At 45.3% G+C, this 17,489-nt stretch overlaps 1 protein-coding gene across 1 annotated transcript in view; it reads right to left on the bottom strand.

The window, feature by feature from the left end:
- Positions 1-13,634: 13,634 nt before the first annotated feature.
- Positions 13,635-17,489, bottom strand: part of TEDC2 (tubulin epsilon and delta complex 2) — a 29,549-nt gene continuing 25,694 nt past the window's right edge. The window contains exons 10-11 of the mRNA XM_077274658.1: positions 15,987-16,177; positions 13,635-13,971 (exon numbers count right to left, since the gene is read on the bottom strand). Coding sequence (XP_077130773.1) covers positions 13,831-13,971; positions 15,987-16,177 — 332 coding nt within the window. The 3' untranslated portion in view covers positions 13,635-13,830. The remainder of the gene's footprint in view (positions 13,972-15,986; positions 16,178-17,489) is intronic.

A 17,489-nucleotide genomic window follows, 5' to 3' on the forward strand; every position in this document is an offset into this window, starting at 1 on the left:
GACTATGTGGGAAACCACTGAAGTAGGTGCCATGGCTCAGTTTCGGGACTCGATCCTGTGACCTTTCGCTGCGTGGTCGGTTTCCCTCTCTGTTGAGCCACAGCCTGTGTGGTCTCTGTCCAACTCCATAATTCTCGTCATTTCCTTGGTTTGCTTTTACTCAGGTGTCTCTCAGTTCCCTATTTTGTTCTGTCCGATCACATCTGAGGAAGAGCTACTTATACTCACCTTGCACCTGCCATCTTTGTGGCTATACTTCAAGTTTGAAGGGTGGTTGGAGATCCAGCTCCTTAGCTAGAGATTATCTTATTTTAGTAATCTCAGTTGCTTTCCTGCAGTCTGTTTGTGCGTTATCCTCCCCAGCACCCTTTCAGTCCTTCTATTCAGCCAAAGTCGCCATGGGCCCAGGCGTAACTGGTACACCTGTATAGTTCAGGACTTGAGAGGGCAGAGCATAACATAGGTGTTTAGAGAAAACCCTTGTGTCCTGTTGTACCCCCTTGGGCCTTGCACTAGCCATAACACATTGTATCACTTTTATCTAGACAATCCCTTTAAATTACACTGTTCAACCACAATGCTCTATTCATAGTACTTAATCGATGCCAAAAAAAGCCATCCGCAACCTGTGTGTAACACAAGAGACACAAAAGTGACAATTGTACTTGTTCCTCCACGACACGTGCCTTGCTGATGAGTTGCAAAAAACCTGTTTAGAAAAAAAAAAGGAAACCAGTCCGTAAGTTGTATACAGTGTACACATAGAAACAGCAAGAGAGAAAACAAGAAATATCAAACATATTCTAGGTAACAGGTCTGCAAATCTCACATGTAAAAAGCTCATGAATAAGAACGTAGCTGTTTCTACACTCTTTCTAAAGTCTCACGTGTTTCTCCAAAATTCTAAATAAAATGCCAGAAAACAAGACTTGGGGAGAGGAGGGGGATGCAGTTGCAGTTTTTCCCAGTGTGTTTGTGGGACGGCATGTGAGAGGGGAGGAGCATAAGTAGGGAGACATCTGATTGGTGGTCAGCACTGTGGAAGCCCATCCCCTGTGCATCATAATATACCAGCACAGATGTCTAATGCATAATTGGAATTATTTTTTTTTTTCTTTACTGATCTGTGCTTTTTATTGTGTTCTGTAGCTCAGTACCACATTGAGAAAACTTGGCTTCATTTCTATTATTTTTTTGCAATGTTTTACAATAACTCGTTGCCAAAAACAACATATTTTCCCTGTGATCTCATGACCTAATTCACAAGTGGAAATCGCGCTTCTGTGGGTGACAGGAACACTGACAAATTGTTTCCTAATACCGTGTTTGGGTGAATTCACAGATTTGTTGCCGAAATTTCTATGACTGTTCTTTTTTATTTCCAGAGAGGGTTTTTCATGAATCCCGGTACCTGCTGCAGAAGCAACTGCATTCAGTATCTGAAAAGCTAGCAAGAAAAATATTCTTAAAGGGATATACCCCCAGTTTACATTTGTGTTTAAAGGTGTTGCAAAGGATTAGAAAAAAACATGACCTCCTTTTAAGAAAAACAACGCAAAATCTATGGTTTTTTCTTTTTTTTCAGTTTTGCAGTCCAGTCCCTTTTCATCACAATGAATAAAGCTGTAATAATTTACAACTTCTTTAAATATGTAAAAAGTGTCTAAGACAATTAAATGCGGTGAAAGATATGTACGCATACCTGCAACCTCGCAGGCCTGCTAGGTTACTGGTTTTCTATCTACTTTAGTTAGAATTCTGAAATTCTAGGTATTCCTTGGGTATATAATTGTTAGTAATTTCCAGTTGTTCATATATTTTTTATGTTACAGGCATTTCAGTATAACAACTCTTTTTTGGGGATACCCCATATTCACATACCTGGGGCCTTTTAGGCCTGTACTAGGTTTACATGTGATACTCGGTCTTTTTGTCTTTACTGTTGCTGGAGAAGACTTTGTCTTTATGACTCAGTCTTTGACTCTGGTCATGTGAGCTCCGTGTTGCTGGAGAAGACTTTGTCTTTATGACTCAGTATTTGACTCTGGTCATGTGAGCTCCAACATCATCACAGGTCCTTAACACACAGGACCAGGAGGACAGACAACATCCTGTTCATTGTGTGCTACTTGCTGAAGAGACTTTGGAGGAAGGAGTCGGCTTTCTTGCTTCTTGAAAAAGAAACTTTCGGAGATACAAAAATCCAGAGGCTTCTACTGCACCTAAAAGAAAGTGTTAACCTGATGAAGGTGAGAGGAGGGAGGCTGCACTTTACCCTTAGCACACACACTAACAAAGAGTGTACAACCCTGATTGTAATCATTATTTTATTTTTTTTTCATTTTAGTTTACTGACATCTAAGGTTACAATGGCACAGTCTACATCCAGGGGTTTGTCTGACCATGAAATCGAAGTAATCATTTTTGATAGTGATGAAGACAGTGTACTTTCTTTGTCTGATGAAGAGTACATGCCACCAGCTAATGTCTCTACTTCATTGTCCAGTGATTCTTCAGATGATGAAGAAGTAGTGGATCCAGCAGAATGTATAAATAGAACATCCAAAACTAATGTTTTTTTGGAACAGTACTGCTGGGGTTCTTGGATGCACCCCATCACATAATATTGTAAGAGTTGCTGAAGGAACTGTAGGAATTCCACAATTCTTGTCCAAAAGAGATGTTTTCTGTAAATTTTTTTCAGATGATATTGTAGATGAGGTAGTTTCGTGTACTAACTTAGAAGGAAAACGTATCGCTTCAGGAAGAAAAAAAAACATGGAAAAATATAACAAAAGAGGAACTGTATGCTTATATTGCCCTTACTCTTCTGGCAGGGTGTACAAAATCGTAAGATGTTCCAATCAGAGAATTCTTTCTGAACCCTTTTTTAGATCCACACTACAAAGCTACGATGTCAGTCCATAGATTTGAGAATATTCGGAGAAGCCTTTGTTTTGATAAGAGACCTCGTCCTGTGAGTTTGGAAACAGATAAATTAGCCCCTATTAGCTACATCTGGAATCTTTTTATCAAGAACTGTATAAAACCTTACCATTCTAGTGACAATGTGACAGTGGATGAGCAACTTCTTCCCTTTAGGGGACGTTGCAAATTCATTCAGTATATGCCCAGTAAACCAGCCAAGTATGGAATAAAAATGTTCTGGATGTGTGATTCTGCAAGCTATTATGGGATGAATGGTCTGATTTACTGTGGCGAAGAAGTTGATGCTCCAGTCCAGAAAGACTTATGTTCTAACATAGTAAAAACACTTGCTGTACCAATTTTCAATTCTGGAAAAAATATAACAATGGACAACTACTTTACCAATCTTGAACTGGGCAAATGTTTGCTTCAGAAACAACTTACACTTGTTGGTACTATGAAGCCAAACCGCCGAGAAATTCCTCCAATCATGAAGCACAATCCACAGCGAACACTTTATGAGAGTGTCTTTGGTTTCTGCAATCAAGCGACAATGGTGTCTTATAAAGCGAAGAAAGAAAAATCTGTGATATTACTGAGTACCATGCATCATGATGGAAGTATTGACACCAATGACAGAAAAGAGAAACCAGAAATCATCCTGCATTATAATAAAACTAAAGGAGGTGTGAACAAGATGGACGAAATGATTAGAGAGCTTTCGTGCAAGAGGCAGACAAAACGTTGGCCTGTAGTCATTTTTTCTAATATGCTCGATGTGTCAGCCCTCAATACCTAAATTGTTTATAGTGAAACTCATCCAGAATTCCACGCCAACAGGAAGGACAAGAGACATCTATTCTTGACGGAACTTTGCTATGAACTTTTAACGCCTACCATGATGGAGCGAAGCAACACGAAATGCTTGCCAAGGCAAACTACGGATGCGATGTGGTATACATTTTCAGGAACATCCAGAGCCAAGACAAAAAAAACGAAAGCGTTGTTATATTTGTCCAGCAAAGAAGGAAAGGAAATCTGAGCATATCTGTACTACTTGTGGACAAAATGTCTGCAAGGAACATTCTTCCGAACGGATAACATGTGAAAATTGTTGGGGTCATCAGTAAAGTTGAAAAGGAAAGTTTGAAAAGAAATATTCCTGCACCATGTTTACTACAACTTTTATATAAAAAACGTTTAGACAAAAAAATCGTCATTATAAAGAATTATATAGAATGCATATATTGGGCGTTTTAAGCCCGTGTACTTATTTTTTTGTTGTTTTTTTGCACATAATTATGTTCTGAAATATTCACATCTTAGGCTGAGTTCCCACTGGCACTGGGATCCGCCAGGAGGGGATCCGTAATGGATCTGACCACCTGGTAACTCCAGTTAAGGCTGCCGGAATGGTGGCGGACCTCAGCGCTAGTGGGAATGCATCCTTACTTTGCAATTTTCAAATAAACTTTGAAAAGTATTTTTATTTGAGTTATTCCATGTTAATTGCACACAGGCCTAAAAGGCACCAGGTATGTAAAGTGTAGATTTCTATGGTTATGCGTTCTAGGATGCAGGATGACATCTTGGGACGTGGAACAGCAGGACTGAGTGTGCTGGATAGCACTTTGGTAGTAGAATGGCCGAGCTGAGAAAGCAGGCAGGCATTTTGGAACAAAAGATTATGTAGACAGGCACCTTGGAATAGCAGAGCCGAATATATTGATAAGCACCTTGGAACAGCAGAGCTGAGTATGTAGACAGGCACCTTGGAACAGCAGAGCCAAATATGTACACATACAGTACATCTTGGTACAACATAGCTGAATATATAGATAGGCTCGTTGGAAGAGCAGAGCTGAATATGTCGATAGACACCTTGGAACAGCAGAGCCGAGTATTTAGACAGGCACTTTGGAACAGCAGAACTAAATATGTACACATACATCTTGGTACAACATAGCTGAGTATGTAAATTGGCAACTTGGAAGAGCAGAACAAACTATGTAAATAGGCACCTTGGAATAGCAGAGAGAAGTATGTAGAAAAGGCACCTTGGAACAGAGGAGCCGAGTATGTACACATGCACTTTGGAACAGCTTAGCATGTAAACAGGCACCTTGGAACGGTAGGGACGAGTATATAAGCAGATGCCTTGGAACAGCAGAGTCAAGTATGTAGCTTGGCTGTGTTTGTCTGAAGATTCACAGAGGCAGAGTTGAAAATTGACTCAACAAAGAAGTCAGCAATGCTGGAGCAGTGTGGCCCTACTATCTGAATACTCAGTCCGCATGTCGCTGCCTGAAGAGACCTAGCCACATGAAATCAAAGGAGCACGATTATGAAGCTCAAATGGATCTTCAAAGTAAGTACATGAGCCTCATCAGGTATAAGAGAACAATTTTTTAATTTGTCTTGTGAAATGCGGCAACAGATCTGCTTGAAGACATTATTCAGAGCAGGATTTTGGAACCCAAGACAATTTGAGAATGAACAGGAGGAGATTCGCCGTACGGTCTGCGTTGTCTTCAAGTGGTCAAAGTAGGTTATATTTACATATAAGCTGTATAGTGGTATTAAGGGGTAAGTATGATATCTGGTCAATGGGACTGTATTATTCCTGGTCTATTCATGTATTTAATAAAATGCCTATTTATTCAGACGTTGGAACAACTCTATGGAAACATTTGATGCCAACAAGACGTTCTTGGTCATCTGCTGCCACCAGCGTCTGTAATAAGGCAAAAGTATTCAAACCGGTCACAATTTATGTTCTGGATGAGCCTTAATTTGCCATCATTTATGTATGTTGAAGCAACATTTACTCGTATGATGAATATTTATGCTCCATTAGACATATTATTTCCGGAATGACGTATACGAAATGTTGATATCAAACACTCAAGCCCCATTCCTAAACTCCTCCATCCCCCCTCTGTATACAGTGTATACATGTGCGGCCTCGTCACCCAGATACTGACAGAGGAAAGGCACGAAGGGTGGAAGGTGGGCGCTAATGGAGCCGCGGTGTCTCCAGGCAGAAAAAGAGGAGAGGGGAGGACAATGTGACGGGGAGGACGAGACAACAATCTATACACGTGCAGGAAACGACACATCAACGCAATCTCATGTCTATCCAGTGCATAATGAACTACCTATAGTACATATCTCTGTTATGTCTCCATTTCTCACATCTAGAATACATCTTTGTATCCATCACATATACACTATATGGAGAAAAGTATGTGCCCCCTCCACATTACACCTCCGGGAGCTTTCCTGACCTCCCATCCTATGTCCATAGACATTAATATGGAGTCGGCCCCTCTGCAGATAGAACAGCTCCCGCTCTTCTGGGAAGATTTTGGAGGAGTCTGTGGGAATTTTTGCTCCTTCATCCAGAAGAGCATTTGTAAGGTCAGATACTGATGATGGGGAGATTGGTGTTTAAGGGGAAATATATCTCTTACCACTGTAAGGAGACTTATAGGCCTGATCTTCGATGGGGGTGAGACTGGGACATTGGACACAGTCACTGGGAACAGAAAAGGGTGTTCCCCAAACTGGTCCCAAAAAGCTGGAAGCTACAATTGTCTACAATGTCTTGTCTGATGAAGTATTAAGATTTTCCTTCAATGGGACTAAGGGGCTGAGGCCGACCCCTGATAACAGCCCATAGCATTATCCTCCTCCACCATCTGTACAGGGGGCACAATGCAGTCCGGGGGGAACGTTCTCCTGGAATCACCACAACCAAACTCCTCCATCAGACACCAGAGAAGTGTGAGCCGTCACAGCCGTCCAGTGATGGTGGCTTTACACCACTTCATCCGATGCTCGGACTTGTGCTTGGTGATGTACGGCTGCATGCAACTGCTCGGCCATGAAGCTCCCGGTGGGGGAGCAGTGTTTGTGCTGATGTTATACCAGACGAGGTCTGGACTTTGCAGTTATGGAGTCAGCAGAGCGTTGGCGACTTTTCTGCCCTCCACTGAGCTGAGTTGCTGTGGTTCCTTCCTCTTCTTAATAATATCACTCACAGGTGATGGGGGAAGATTTAGGAGGGAAGAAACGTAATGGATGGACTTGTTAAACTGGCGGCTCCTCTAAGGATCGTGCTGGTATCAGTGATCTCTGCAACACCAGCCATTCTGTTACGCGCTAGACGGCATGACGAGGGGCCGGTGCCAGTCTTCTATCCATCTATCACATGTGATGAATAATTGACTTTCCCAATTAACGATGTAAATTATTTTTTGCATGATTAGTCATCTATGAAATTGTGCTTATGTGCAAACAGATGTTAACAGATTTCCAGAAGACTGAGACCCGCTCGGGTTCTGTATCTCAGACTAGATAAATCCCTTGTTCACGCAGATGTCTCGCAGGGCACCGGCCATATAGGTCTTTGCTTGATGCCCTGATAAGAGAAGTCAGCTACTTCCTCCCTCACTGATGAGTCCTACTCTTCTCTGCCTCCTGGGTAAGTATCCATCACACAAGCGCTCGGCCACAGATTTCTCAGGTATATGGTCAACTTTAGATTCCATCATGGCTCTGCATAGTGAGCAGGATGGAAGGGAGAAGTGACCGAGTGACGAGGAAAATGACTACCACGAGAGCTAACGAATGGTAATCTCGGCACAAGAACTTTATATATAATAACCTGATGGCAGGCGAAGTCTGAAGCAAACGGAGACGGATCTTATTGTACATGACCATGTACAGCACTTCACATGGGTATATTGGTTTGTTAGAAAAGTTCCAGTAAAACTTGTGCTTATTTTTATTTAATTCTTTGCTTAAGAGTCCAATGGGCGGTCCTATCAGTGAAAGATAGCCATCTCTGTATGCAAAGTAGCTGTAGGCCTGCCCACTGGACTCTCTAACACAGAAAGAGCCGTTATTTGAATGACTAAAGAACAAAATATACTAGAACGTTTAACAAATCTATATATCAAACTCCTTCTGCTATATAACCTGCTGCCTGCAGATGGGACATTTTTTAATTTGATAGGTTCCTTTAACGCTGGCAACAAATATAATTGCTCAGAGAAGATTTTAAGTAAATTAATGACGCCCTCATTGACACATACCTTTGCCATCTTAAGGTGACCATACACATGATGTTACCTTGTCCTGGTGCCAGCACCAAGAGCTATAATGTGCCTCCTACTCCAGCTTAGTCCTCCACTACTGCTCCTCAGCTATGCTGCATCCAAGTCCCCACTACTCCAGCTGCGCTACACCCAAGTCTTCACTACTACAGCTGCGCTACACCCAAGTCTTCACTATTCCAGCTGCGCTATACCCGTCTTCACTACTCCAGCTGCGCTACACCCAAGTCCCCACTACTCCAGCTGCGCTACACCCAAGTCCCCACTACTCCAGCTGCGCTACACCCAAGTCTTCACTACTCCAGCTGCGCTACACCCAAGTCCCCACTACTCCAGCTGCGCTACACCCAAGTCCCCACTACTCCAGCTGCGCTACACCCAAGTCTTCACTACTCCAGCTGCGCTACACCCAAGTCCCCACTACTCCAGCTGCGCTACACCCAAGTCCCCACTACTCCAGCTGCGCTACACCCAAGTCTTCAGTACTCCAGCTGCGCTACACCCAAGTCTTCAGTACTCCAGCTGCGCTACACCCAAGTCTTCAGTACTCCAGCTGCGCTACACCCAAGTCTTCAGTACTCCAGCTGCGCTACACCCAAGTCTTCACTACTCCAGCTGCGCTACACCCAACTCTTCACTACTCCAGCTGCGCTACACCCAAGTCCCCACTACTCCAGCTGCGCTACACCCAAGTCCCCACTACTCCAGCTGCGCTACACCCAAGTCTTCACTACTCCAGCTGCGCTACACCCAAGTCTTCACTACTCCAGCTGTGCTACACCCAAGTCTCCACTACTCCAGCTGCGCTACACCCAACTCTTCACTACTCCAGCTGCGCTACACCCAAGTCTCCACTATTCCAGCTGCGCTACACCCAAGTCTTCACTACTCCAGCTGCGCTACACCCAACTCTTCACTACTCCAGCTGCGCTACACCCAAGTCCCCACTACTCCAGCTGCGCTACACCCAAGTCCCCACTACTCCAGCTGCGCTACACCCAAGTCTCCACTACTCCAGCTGCGCTACACCCAAGTCTTCACTACTCCAGCTGCGCTACACCCAAGTCTTCACTACTCCAGCTGTGCTACACCCAAGTCTTCACTACTCCAGCTGCGCTACACCCAAGTCCCCACTACTCCAGCTGCGCTACACCCAAGTGTTCACTACTCCAGCTGCGCTACACCCAACTCTTCACTACTCCAGCTGCGCTACAGCCCTCTTCACTACTCCAGCTGTGCTACACCCAAGTCTTCATTACTCCAGCTGCGCTACACCCAAGTCTCCACTACTCCAGCTGCGCTACACCCAAGTCTTCACTACTCCAGCTGCGCTACACCCAAGTCTTCACTACTCCAGCTGCGCTACACCCAAGTCTTCACTACTCCAGCTGCGCTACACCCAAGTCCCCACTACTCCAGCTGCGCTACACCCAAGTCTTCACTACTCCAGCTGTGCTACACCCAAGTCTTCACTACTCCAGCTGCGCTACACCCAAGTCTTCACTACTCCAGCTGTGCTACACCCAAGTCCCCACTACTCCAGCTGCGCTACACCCAAGTGTTCACTACTCCAGCTGCGCTACACCCAACTCTTCACTACTCCAGCTGCGCTACACCCCTCTTCACTACTCCAGCTGTGCTACACCCAAGTCTCCACTACTCCAGCTGCGCTACACCCAAGTCTTCACTACTCCAGCTGCGCTACACCCAAGTCTTCACTACTCCAGCTGCGCTACACCCAAGTCTTCACTACTCCAGCTGCGCTACACCCAAGTCTTCACTACTCCAGCTGCGCTACACCCAAGTCTTCACTACTCCAGCTGCGCTACACCCAAGTCTTCACTACTTCAGCACCACAACTCCACTATGCTACAACCAAACCTCCACTACCGCTGAGCAGCTCTGCTGCATCCAAATCTCCACTACTCCAGTATTGTTGTTCAGCTCCGTTACACATCCTAGTCTTTAAGTGTCACTTCTCGGCTCTGCTACATCTAAGTCTCTGCTACCCCCATTCCGCTGTTCAGCTCTGCTTCATTGAAGCCTCCGCTACTCCAGTTAGGTTTTTTCCACATTTTCACTACCCTGGTCGCTTTGCTTCACCGATACACCTGCTCCACTACATCAGCGTCACCTGTCCGTGCTGGATAAGATCTGCTCATCCTGATCTGAGGCTACGTGAATCCACAGAACCAGGTGAGACATAACCTATATAACAGATATGTTTTACGGCTACAATGAAATCTATTGATCTATGCTCAGCGGGATTACTTATAATAGCCAAGCTGGATACCCCATCCTCTGTGTGACATCAACGCTGTGTGATCTCTTGCTATTCATAGACCTCAGTCCCATTCATTCCTCCACTGAAAGGGTTGCCGCATCTATTTTAGTCCATGAATGCACATCCTCCATCCCCCAGGCTTTATGCTTTTGAAGCTTCTGGGCAGGAGGATGCACTTGGGGGATTTGCAAGAGATACTGCTTCCAAAGCAAAGAAAGAAAAAAAAACAAAACAAGTAAAAAGTCTTAAAGGTTTGCAAAGCTGATTATGTTAGAGAAAGTCGGTGTCGACCGCGTGCCTGCAGTCGAGAAGGTGTTGAGGGCGCTAGGATCGGCTCGGACATTAATGATCTCCATTATTGTATGGTAGTGATATAGGCAGAAATGGTACGTTGTATCAATGTTCTGCCACTAAGTGCAAACACCTACAGATCTACTTCTCAAGAGACTCTTATATTCTCCCTGGACCATTTATGTGAAAGAGCCGAAGCCATTAACAACAATTGACCACATCATAAAGAAAGGATGGAGGGTTCCTTTGATCTGAAATAGCAGAAAATTAAGACCAATGGCATCTATGATGGTACAATTACACACACACACGGACAGGTATACTGTATATAATACACACACAAAAATTTATATATATATATATATATATATATATATATATATATATATATATATATATTTACTGTATATGTGTGTCAGTTTTGTACAAAAATTTTAGGCAGGTGTGGAAAAAATGCTTCAAAGTAAGAATGCTATCAAAGATGGAAATGTTTTCATTTATTTAAATGAATAAATAAAAAAACCTTAAGTGAATGACCTAAGGAGAAATCTAAATCACATCAATAATAGGTGATCACCCTTTGCCTTCAAAACAGCATCAATTCTTCTCTGTACACTTGTCACTTACACACAGTTTTTGGCAGAGGTTGTTCCAAACATCTTGGAGAACTAACCACATATCTTCTGTGGATGTCGCTTGTGCACAACCTTCTGTGTCATCATGTTATCCCGGCAGACGGGATGATGTTGAGATCAGGAGGGCAGTATCATGACTTTTAGGCCTCACACGGGTCCTACTCTCGGTCATACAAAGTAGCGTTCATTCGGTACAGCGCTCTTGTGTTCCCTATGAAAAAGCTCCTGCGAAACATGCCTGGTGCCGTCTTATTTCTAGAGAGCAAGAAGATCAGCAGTTCCAAATCAAACCCTCTTAACTCCTCGACAATCAATTGTCTGGGCCCCCCATACACATAAGAGTATGGGCCAAATTCATCGATATGGGCAGGTTTGGCCGACATTAGCCTGATGTGTATGGGCGGACAGCATAAGAGGAAACTTACTCAGGAGATTCAGCCTACAGAGCGCCATGCTGCAGCTCTCACAACAAAATTTAGAGGTCTGTTAGAAAAAAAAAATGAAGATCTTCCTGCTACAGAGAAACAGATTATCGCGAGTGGCGATTGTGAGAGCTCGTCTCATTAGACAGCACCGCTGTTACACAAGGACCAGACAGCTCCAGTGTGTAAACAACAAAATCCATTTTGGTTCATCCTGAGTACATAGTTGGTGCAGACAGAAAATATCCTGGTTGTCTTCTCTCATGATTAGTTCAGTATTGATCGAGCAACAACCTTAGTACCGCAGACTCCAGAGCACTATTAACCATCTGCTCCCAGAAATCAGCCTGGTAAAAGAGATCAAAATGTAAAAGAAAGAACGCATAAGAGTGAGAAAAGCAAGCAAGCAAGCAAGGAAAGCGAGCAAATATATCAAAAGCATGGAAGAGAGGACAGTGAGGGAATGAACAGCGAACATGAGCAAGAAGGAGAGCAACCGAGTGCAAGGTGAGTGAGCAATCATGAGCAAAGTCAGCTCCTTTGAGAAGATGCGCAAGAGAGCTCATTCCAGAAAGAAAGCAACAGAGCTCGCTCCAGAAGGAGAGCAAGAGAGCTCGCTCCAGAAGGATAGCAAGAAAGCTCGCTCCAGAAGGATAGCAAGAAAGCTCGCTCCAGAAGGAGAGCATGAGAGCTCGCTCCAGAAGGAGAGCAAGAGAGCTCGCTCCAGAAGGAGAGCAAGAGAGCTCGCTCCAGGAGAGCAAGAGAGCTCGCTCCAGGAGAGCAAGAGAGCTCGCTCCAGGAGAGCAAGAGAGCTCGTTCCAGAAGGAGAGCATGAGAGCTCGCTCCAGGAGAGCAAGAGAGCTCGCTCCAGAAAGAGAGCATGAGCTCGATCCAGAAGGAGAGCAAGAGAGCTTGCTCCAGAAGGAGAGCAAGAGAGCTTGCTCCAGAAGGAGAGCACGAGAGTGTGAAAAGTATAACAAGTCAATAAGGAGAGAAGCAGACCAAATGAGAAGGCGGGCTAATGAGCAAGAGATGGAAAACAAGCGAAAGGGCAGGTGGGTAAGGAAAACTGTGGGTGAGCGAGCAAGGAAGAGAGGAAAAAAAAAAAAGAGAGGGCAAGAGAAAAGAGAGTGAGACTTAAATATTAATTATGGTTATTAATTTTTTACTCTCAACTCTGTACTGGGCATATTTGCTGACAGGACATTTATTCTTGCACACTTAGCATGGGTGGATGTACATCATATGGACATCCATGAATGGACAGAACAGGTGTTATGTGAGACTTATGCCTTGATACAGGACACTCGGGAAGAGGGGGAGCTGGTCACTCTTCACTCTCGCCATTTGGGGGTCTCTATGCTCAGCTGACATGTGCTCCTGGAGCCTACTATATCCTGGAAATGACACTAGTGGATAAGTAGCTGACACGCTTCTGCGACCTACTGCAACTTGGACGGACACTCATGGAAAAGCAGCGGATAAAACTTCTACGCAGGATCCAGAGAAAGATGAATGAATAAACCGCAATCAAATTAATGAGCTAATCATGGGACTAATTCACATATTTTGTATTTTGCTGCAATGATTCTTTTTGAGGACAATACAAATAAGCCATTACATTTTGAATTATCGTGATATTTTCTTTGGAGCATCGCATCTGGTAAGAAGTCCTGAATAAATAATTAAATATATGGAAAATGTATATTTAACAAACAGACAGTGTGAGATTTGAGACATTTCTATTGCAATTGTGTACTCACCCAGCTTTCCAACCATCCTGAACAGAAAGAGTGCACCTTATTGTAGATATACAAGAGCAGATGTTGGATGACTCCATGGTTTTGTTTCATGTACCAGTCAAATCGAAGGCCTGTTCCTGTGACAAATCTACCGATTGTATATACTTACATACTGATGTTAGGGAAGCAAATGTAGAAAATGACAGCAGTGATCTTTCTAAATTCATATTTATTAAAAAAGTAATTGACATATATATAATAAAACACACATATTACATCCGATTCAGATAAATGGGAGCAAACAGGAGATATTTTACCATTGACTACTGGGTGGGAGGGTTAAAAAAAAAAAAAAAAAGTGGACATGATCACTGGTATTTGACAGATGTGTTTTATTCTGGCCGGGCGTTAGCTATAGTCTTGCACCAGTACCGGGAACGTGTCTCCCCCCTCACACAGCTGGGTGTAGATCGCCCTGAACGGCAGGCAGGAGGTAGGGGCGCTCTCGCTCCAGGATTGTGCTTCGGCAAGCAGCTCCTCACTGAACACCTGGGAGAGATCACAGCTTTACACTAATGGCTCATTTACAGGGTGAAGGTAGCACAGCAGCAATTAGACGCTATTAATGTGGGCAAAGTGGATCCAAGGACGCTGGGGGCTCGGGAAGAAGATAATCAACAAATGAGAAAAAAACAAAGTAATCATAAAGAGGCAGGGTAATCACATGCAGGCCCAGAAGAGGAGGAACAGATGAAGGAGGGAGAAGCAAGATAACAACGGAGGTGAGATGAGAGAGAGAAATGGATATATAGATGAGGAGGAAGATGGTGATTGGGAATAGAGGGAGACAGGAATATTGGGAGACAGAGAAAGAGGTAGAAGGACACACAAAGAGGTGTGTGGGGAAAACGAGAGACCCAAAGAGGTGTGGGGTGCACGCGAAAGAGCCAAAGAGGTGTGGGGTGCACGCGAGAGAGCCAAAGAGGTGTGGGGGGCACGCGAGAGAGCCAAAGAGGTGTGGGGGGCACGCGAGAGAGCCAAAGAGGTGTGGGGGGCACGCGAGAGAGCCAAAGAGGTGTGGGGGGCACGCGAGAGAGCCAAAGAGGTGTGGGGGGCACGCGAGAGAGCCAAAGAGGTGTGGGGGCACGCGAGAGAGCCAAAGAGGTGTGTGGGGAAAACGAGAGACCCAAAGAGGTGTGGGGTGCACGCGAAAGAGCCAAAGAGGTGTGGGGTGCACGCGAGAGAGCCAAAGAGGTGTGGGGGGCACGCGAGAGAGCCAAAGAGGTGTGGGGGGCACGCGAGAGAGCCAAAGAGGTGTGGGGGGCACGCGAGAGAGCCAAAGAGGTGTGGGGGGCACGCGAGAGAGCCAAAGAGGTGTGGGGGGCACGCGAGAGAGCCAAAGAGGTGTGGGGGCACGCGAGAGAGCCAAAGAGGTGTGGGGGGCATGCGAGAGAGCCAAAGAGGTGTGGGGGGCACGCGAGAGAGCCAAAGAGGTGTGGGGGGCACACGAGAGAGCCAAAGAGGTGTGGGGGGCACGCAAGAGAGCCAAAGAGGTGTGGGGGGCACGCGAGAGAGCCAAAGAGGTGTGGGGGGCACGCGAGAGAGCCAAAGAGGTGTGGGGGGCACGCGAGAGAGGCAAAGAGGTGTGGGGGGCACGCGAGAGAGCCAAAGAGGTGTGGGGGGCACGCGAGAGAGCCAAAGAGGTGTGGGGGGCACGCGAGAGAGCCAAAGAGGTGTGGGGGGCACGCGAGAGAGCCAAAGAGGTGTGGGGGGCACGCGAGAGAGCCAAAGAGGTGTGGGGGGCACGCGAGAGAGCCAAAGAGGTGTGGGGGGCACGCGAGAGAGCCAAAGAGGTGTGGGGGGCACGCGAGAGAGCCAAAGAGGTGTGGGGGGCACGCGAGAGAGCCAAAGAGGTGTGGGGGGCACGCGAGAGAGCCAAAAAGGTGTGGGGGGCAAGCGAGAGTGCCAAAGAGGTGTGGGGGGCAAGCGAGAGAGCCAAAGAGGTGTGGGGGGCGCGCGAGAGACACAAAGAGGTGTGGGGGGCACGCGAGAGAGCCAAAAAGGTGTTGGGGGCAAGCGAGAGTGCCAAAAAGGTGTGGGGGGCAAGCGAGAGAGCCAAAGAGGTGTGGGGGGCACGCGAGAGAGCCAAAGAGGTGTGGGGGGCACGCGAGAGAGCCAAAGAGGTGTGGGGGGCACGCGAGAGAGCCAAGGAGGTGTGGGGGGCACGCGAGAGAGCCAAGGAGGTGTCGGGGCATGCGAGAGAGCCAAAGAGGTGTCTCAAGTTCGCTTGGTCGCTAAAAGACTCTACAGAAGAGATGGTATGGGATTGGGGTTGTGTTACTATTGTAAGAAAAGTTGGGGATCCCAGATCTATAGGATGCAGGTGAATGTGGGATATTTTGAAAGAAAAAAAAAAAAAAGATCCCACTTCTAGAAAATTCCAGAAATGTCCGTATAAAAAAAAAAAAAAAAAAAAAAAAAAAGAGACAGAGGAGATAAGCAGCACCACATCACCGATATCCCCTGAAATATGACAGCCGGATGGAATAAACTCCACTAATTACCTTTTGTAACTGAATCTTCTGCTGCAGCTCCCGCACTCTCAGCCGGCTGCGGCTCAGCTCACAAAGCTCGCTGGGATGATGATATACGAGTACAGGGGGAGACCTGATGTACCCAAAGGGGCAGCCTACGGACTCCAGACACCTCGTATTGATAGAAAGCTTTTCTGCCCAATGTCTATACTCTTCAGCCACTATACAGGGAAGCAAAACACAGAATTACATGAATAATGGGAAGAGAAGAGTAATGGCAGAAAATACTGAGATCTACGCATAACATTGATCACATATCGTGTCTTTTTAACATCAGGTTGCTAGAATTTTACATAGTTACCTAGGTCCATCAAGTACAACCTTTCTCCACCAATTATACATTCCTTTAGACTTTTGGAATCCATTTAAATTACTAATTGCAAATCTTCTACTTTTCTGTCTACAGATCATTTGCAAACCTATGTGTTTCCATGGTTACAGACCACAAACAAAGCTTTTGTAGTCAGATCCTGCCCCTTACTCTTCTGGCTGTAGGTTATAGAGGTAAGAGAGCAAAATAGAGGAATTTTTGGTACTTACAGTAAAATGTCTTTCTTGGAGCCTTCATTGGGGGACACAGCATAGTTACCTGTGTCCCGCAATGAAGCGATAAAGAAATATGTTTTTGGCAGAGATGAGCCATAACAGATCTGAGCGGCTTTGGCTCATGAAATAAAGACAGAAATGAACATGGCATTACACAGAGTCCGTTTCTGGATCCCCATAGTTCATGGCTGTCATTAAAGGTTAATGGTTTTATTACAATCCTGAGAAATATGGCGGCTGACGAGAAGCTATAAAACAAGGTTATTAAGGGCCAATACCGAGCACTGGTCACATCATTGCTTGTCTCGCTTTCCTGGAATTATATATTCGGCCGGTATTAAGAATATACTTTATGTTCTGTGCAGCCGTCATCATATCCCACCAGCTGTATAGCTGCAATGGCATCATTTACTGGAGGAGATACAGAATTTGGGAATGGGGCGAGGAAAAAGGTTATTCTCTATCATCAATAAGAATGAATTCTGTCATGTAGATCCCAGTAACGGATTTCACACAATATCAGGCAGAAACATTCTGCAACTTTCACTGATTTTATAGTGTGTTCTCTATGGATGGCCATCAGCAAGGAGGCTCCATATCTACAGACCTATGGGAAGAGATGATCAACCAGATCGGCCGCGTCCTGGTGGACACTGAATCCATAGGTGGCTCTTACCATCTATTCTCCTTCTGGATTTGGTACTATTGGTACAGTAAGTGGTGGTAATAAGAAAAAGTAGACACAATTCCAAGGGGGTCAAACTGTTGACATCTTGCATCTGGCCAAGATTGACCACACTACCCACCATCACTGAATATATCCTAGCTTTTCATGTACGACTTTCAGTTCCCGACTGGTGGGAGGTGGGTTAGACATTGGTTATAAGATACTCAAACTCTCAAAAGACCATCTGACACTTTAGATGA

This window comes from Ranitomeya variabilis, chromosome 7 (genome assembly GCF_051348905.1).
Source record: "Ranitomeya variabilis isolate aRanVar5 chromosome 7, aRanVar5.hap1, whole genome shotgun sequence".
NCBI lineage: Eukaryota > Metazoa > Chordata > Amphibia > Anura > Dendrobatidae > Ranitomeya > Ranitomeya variabilis.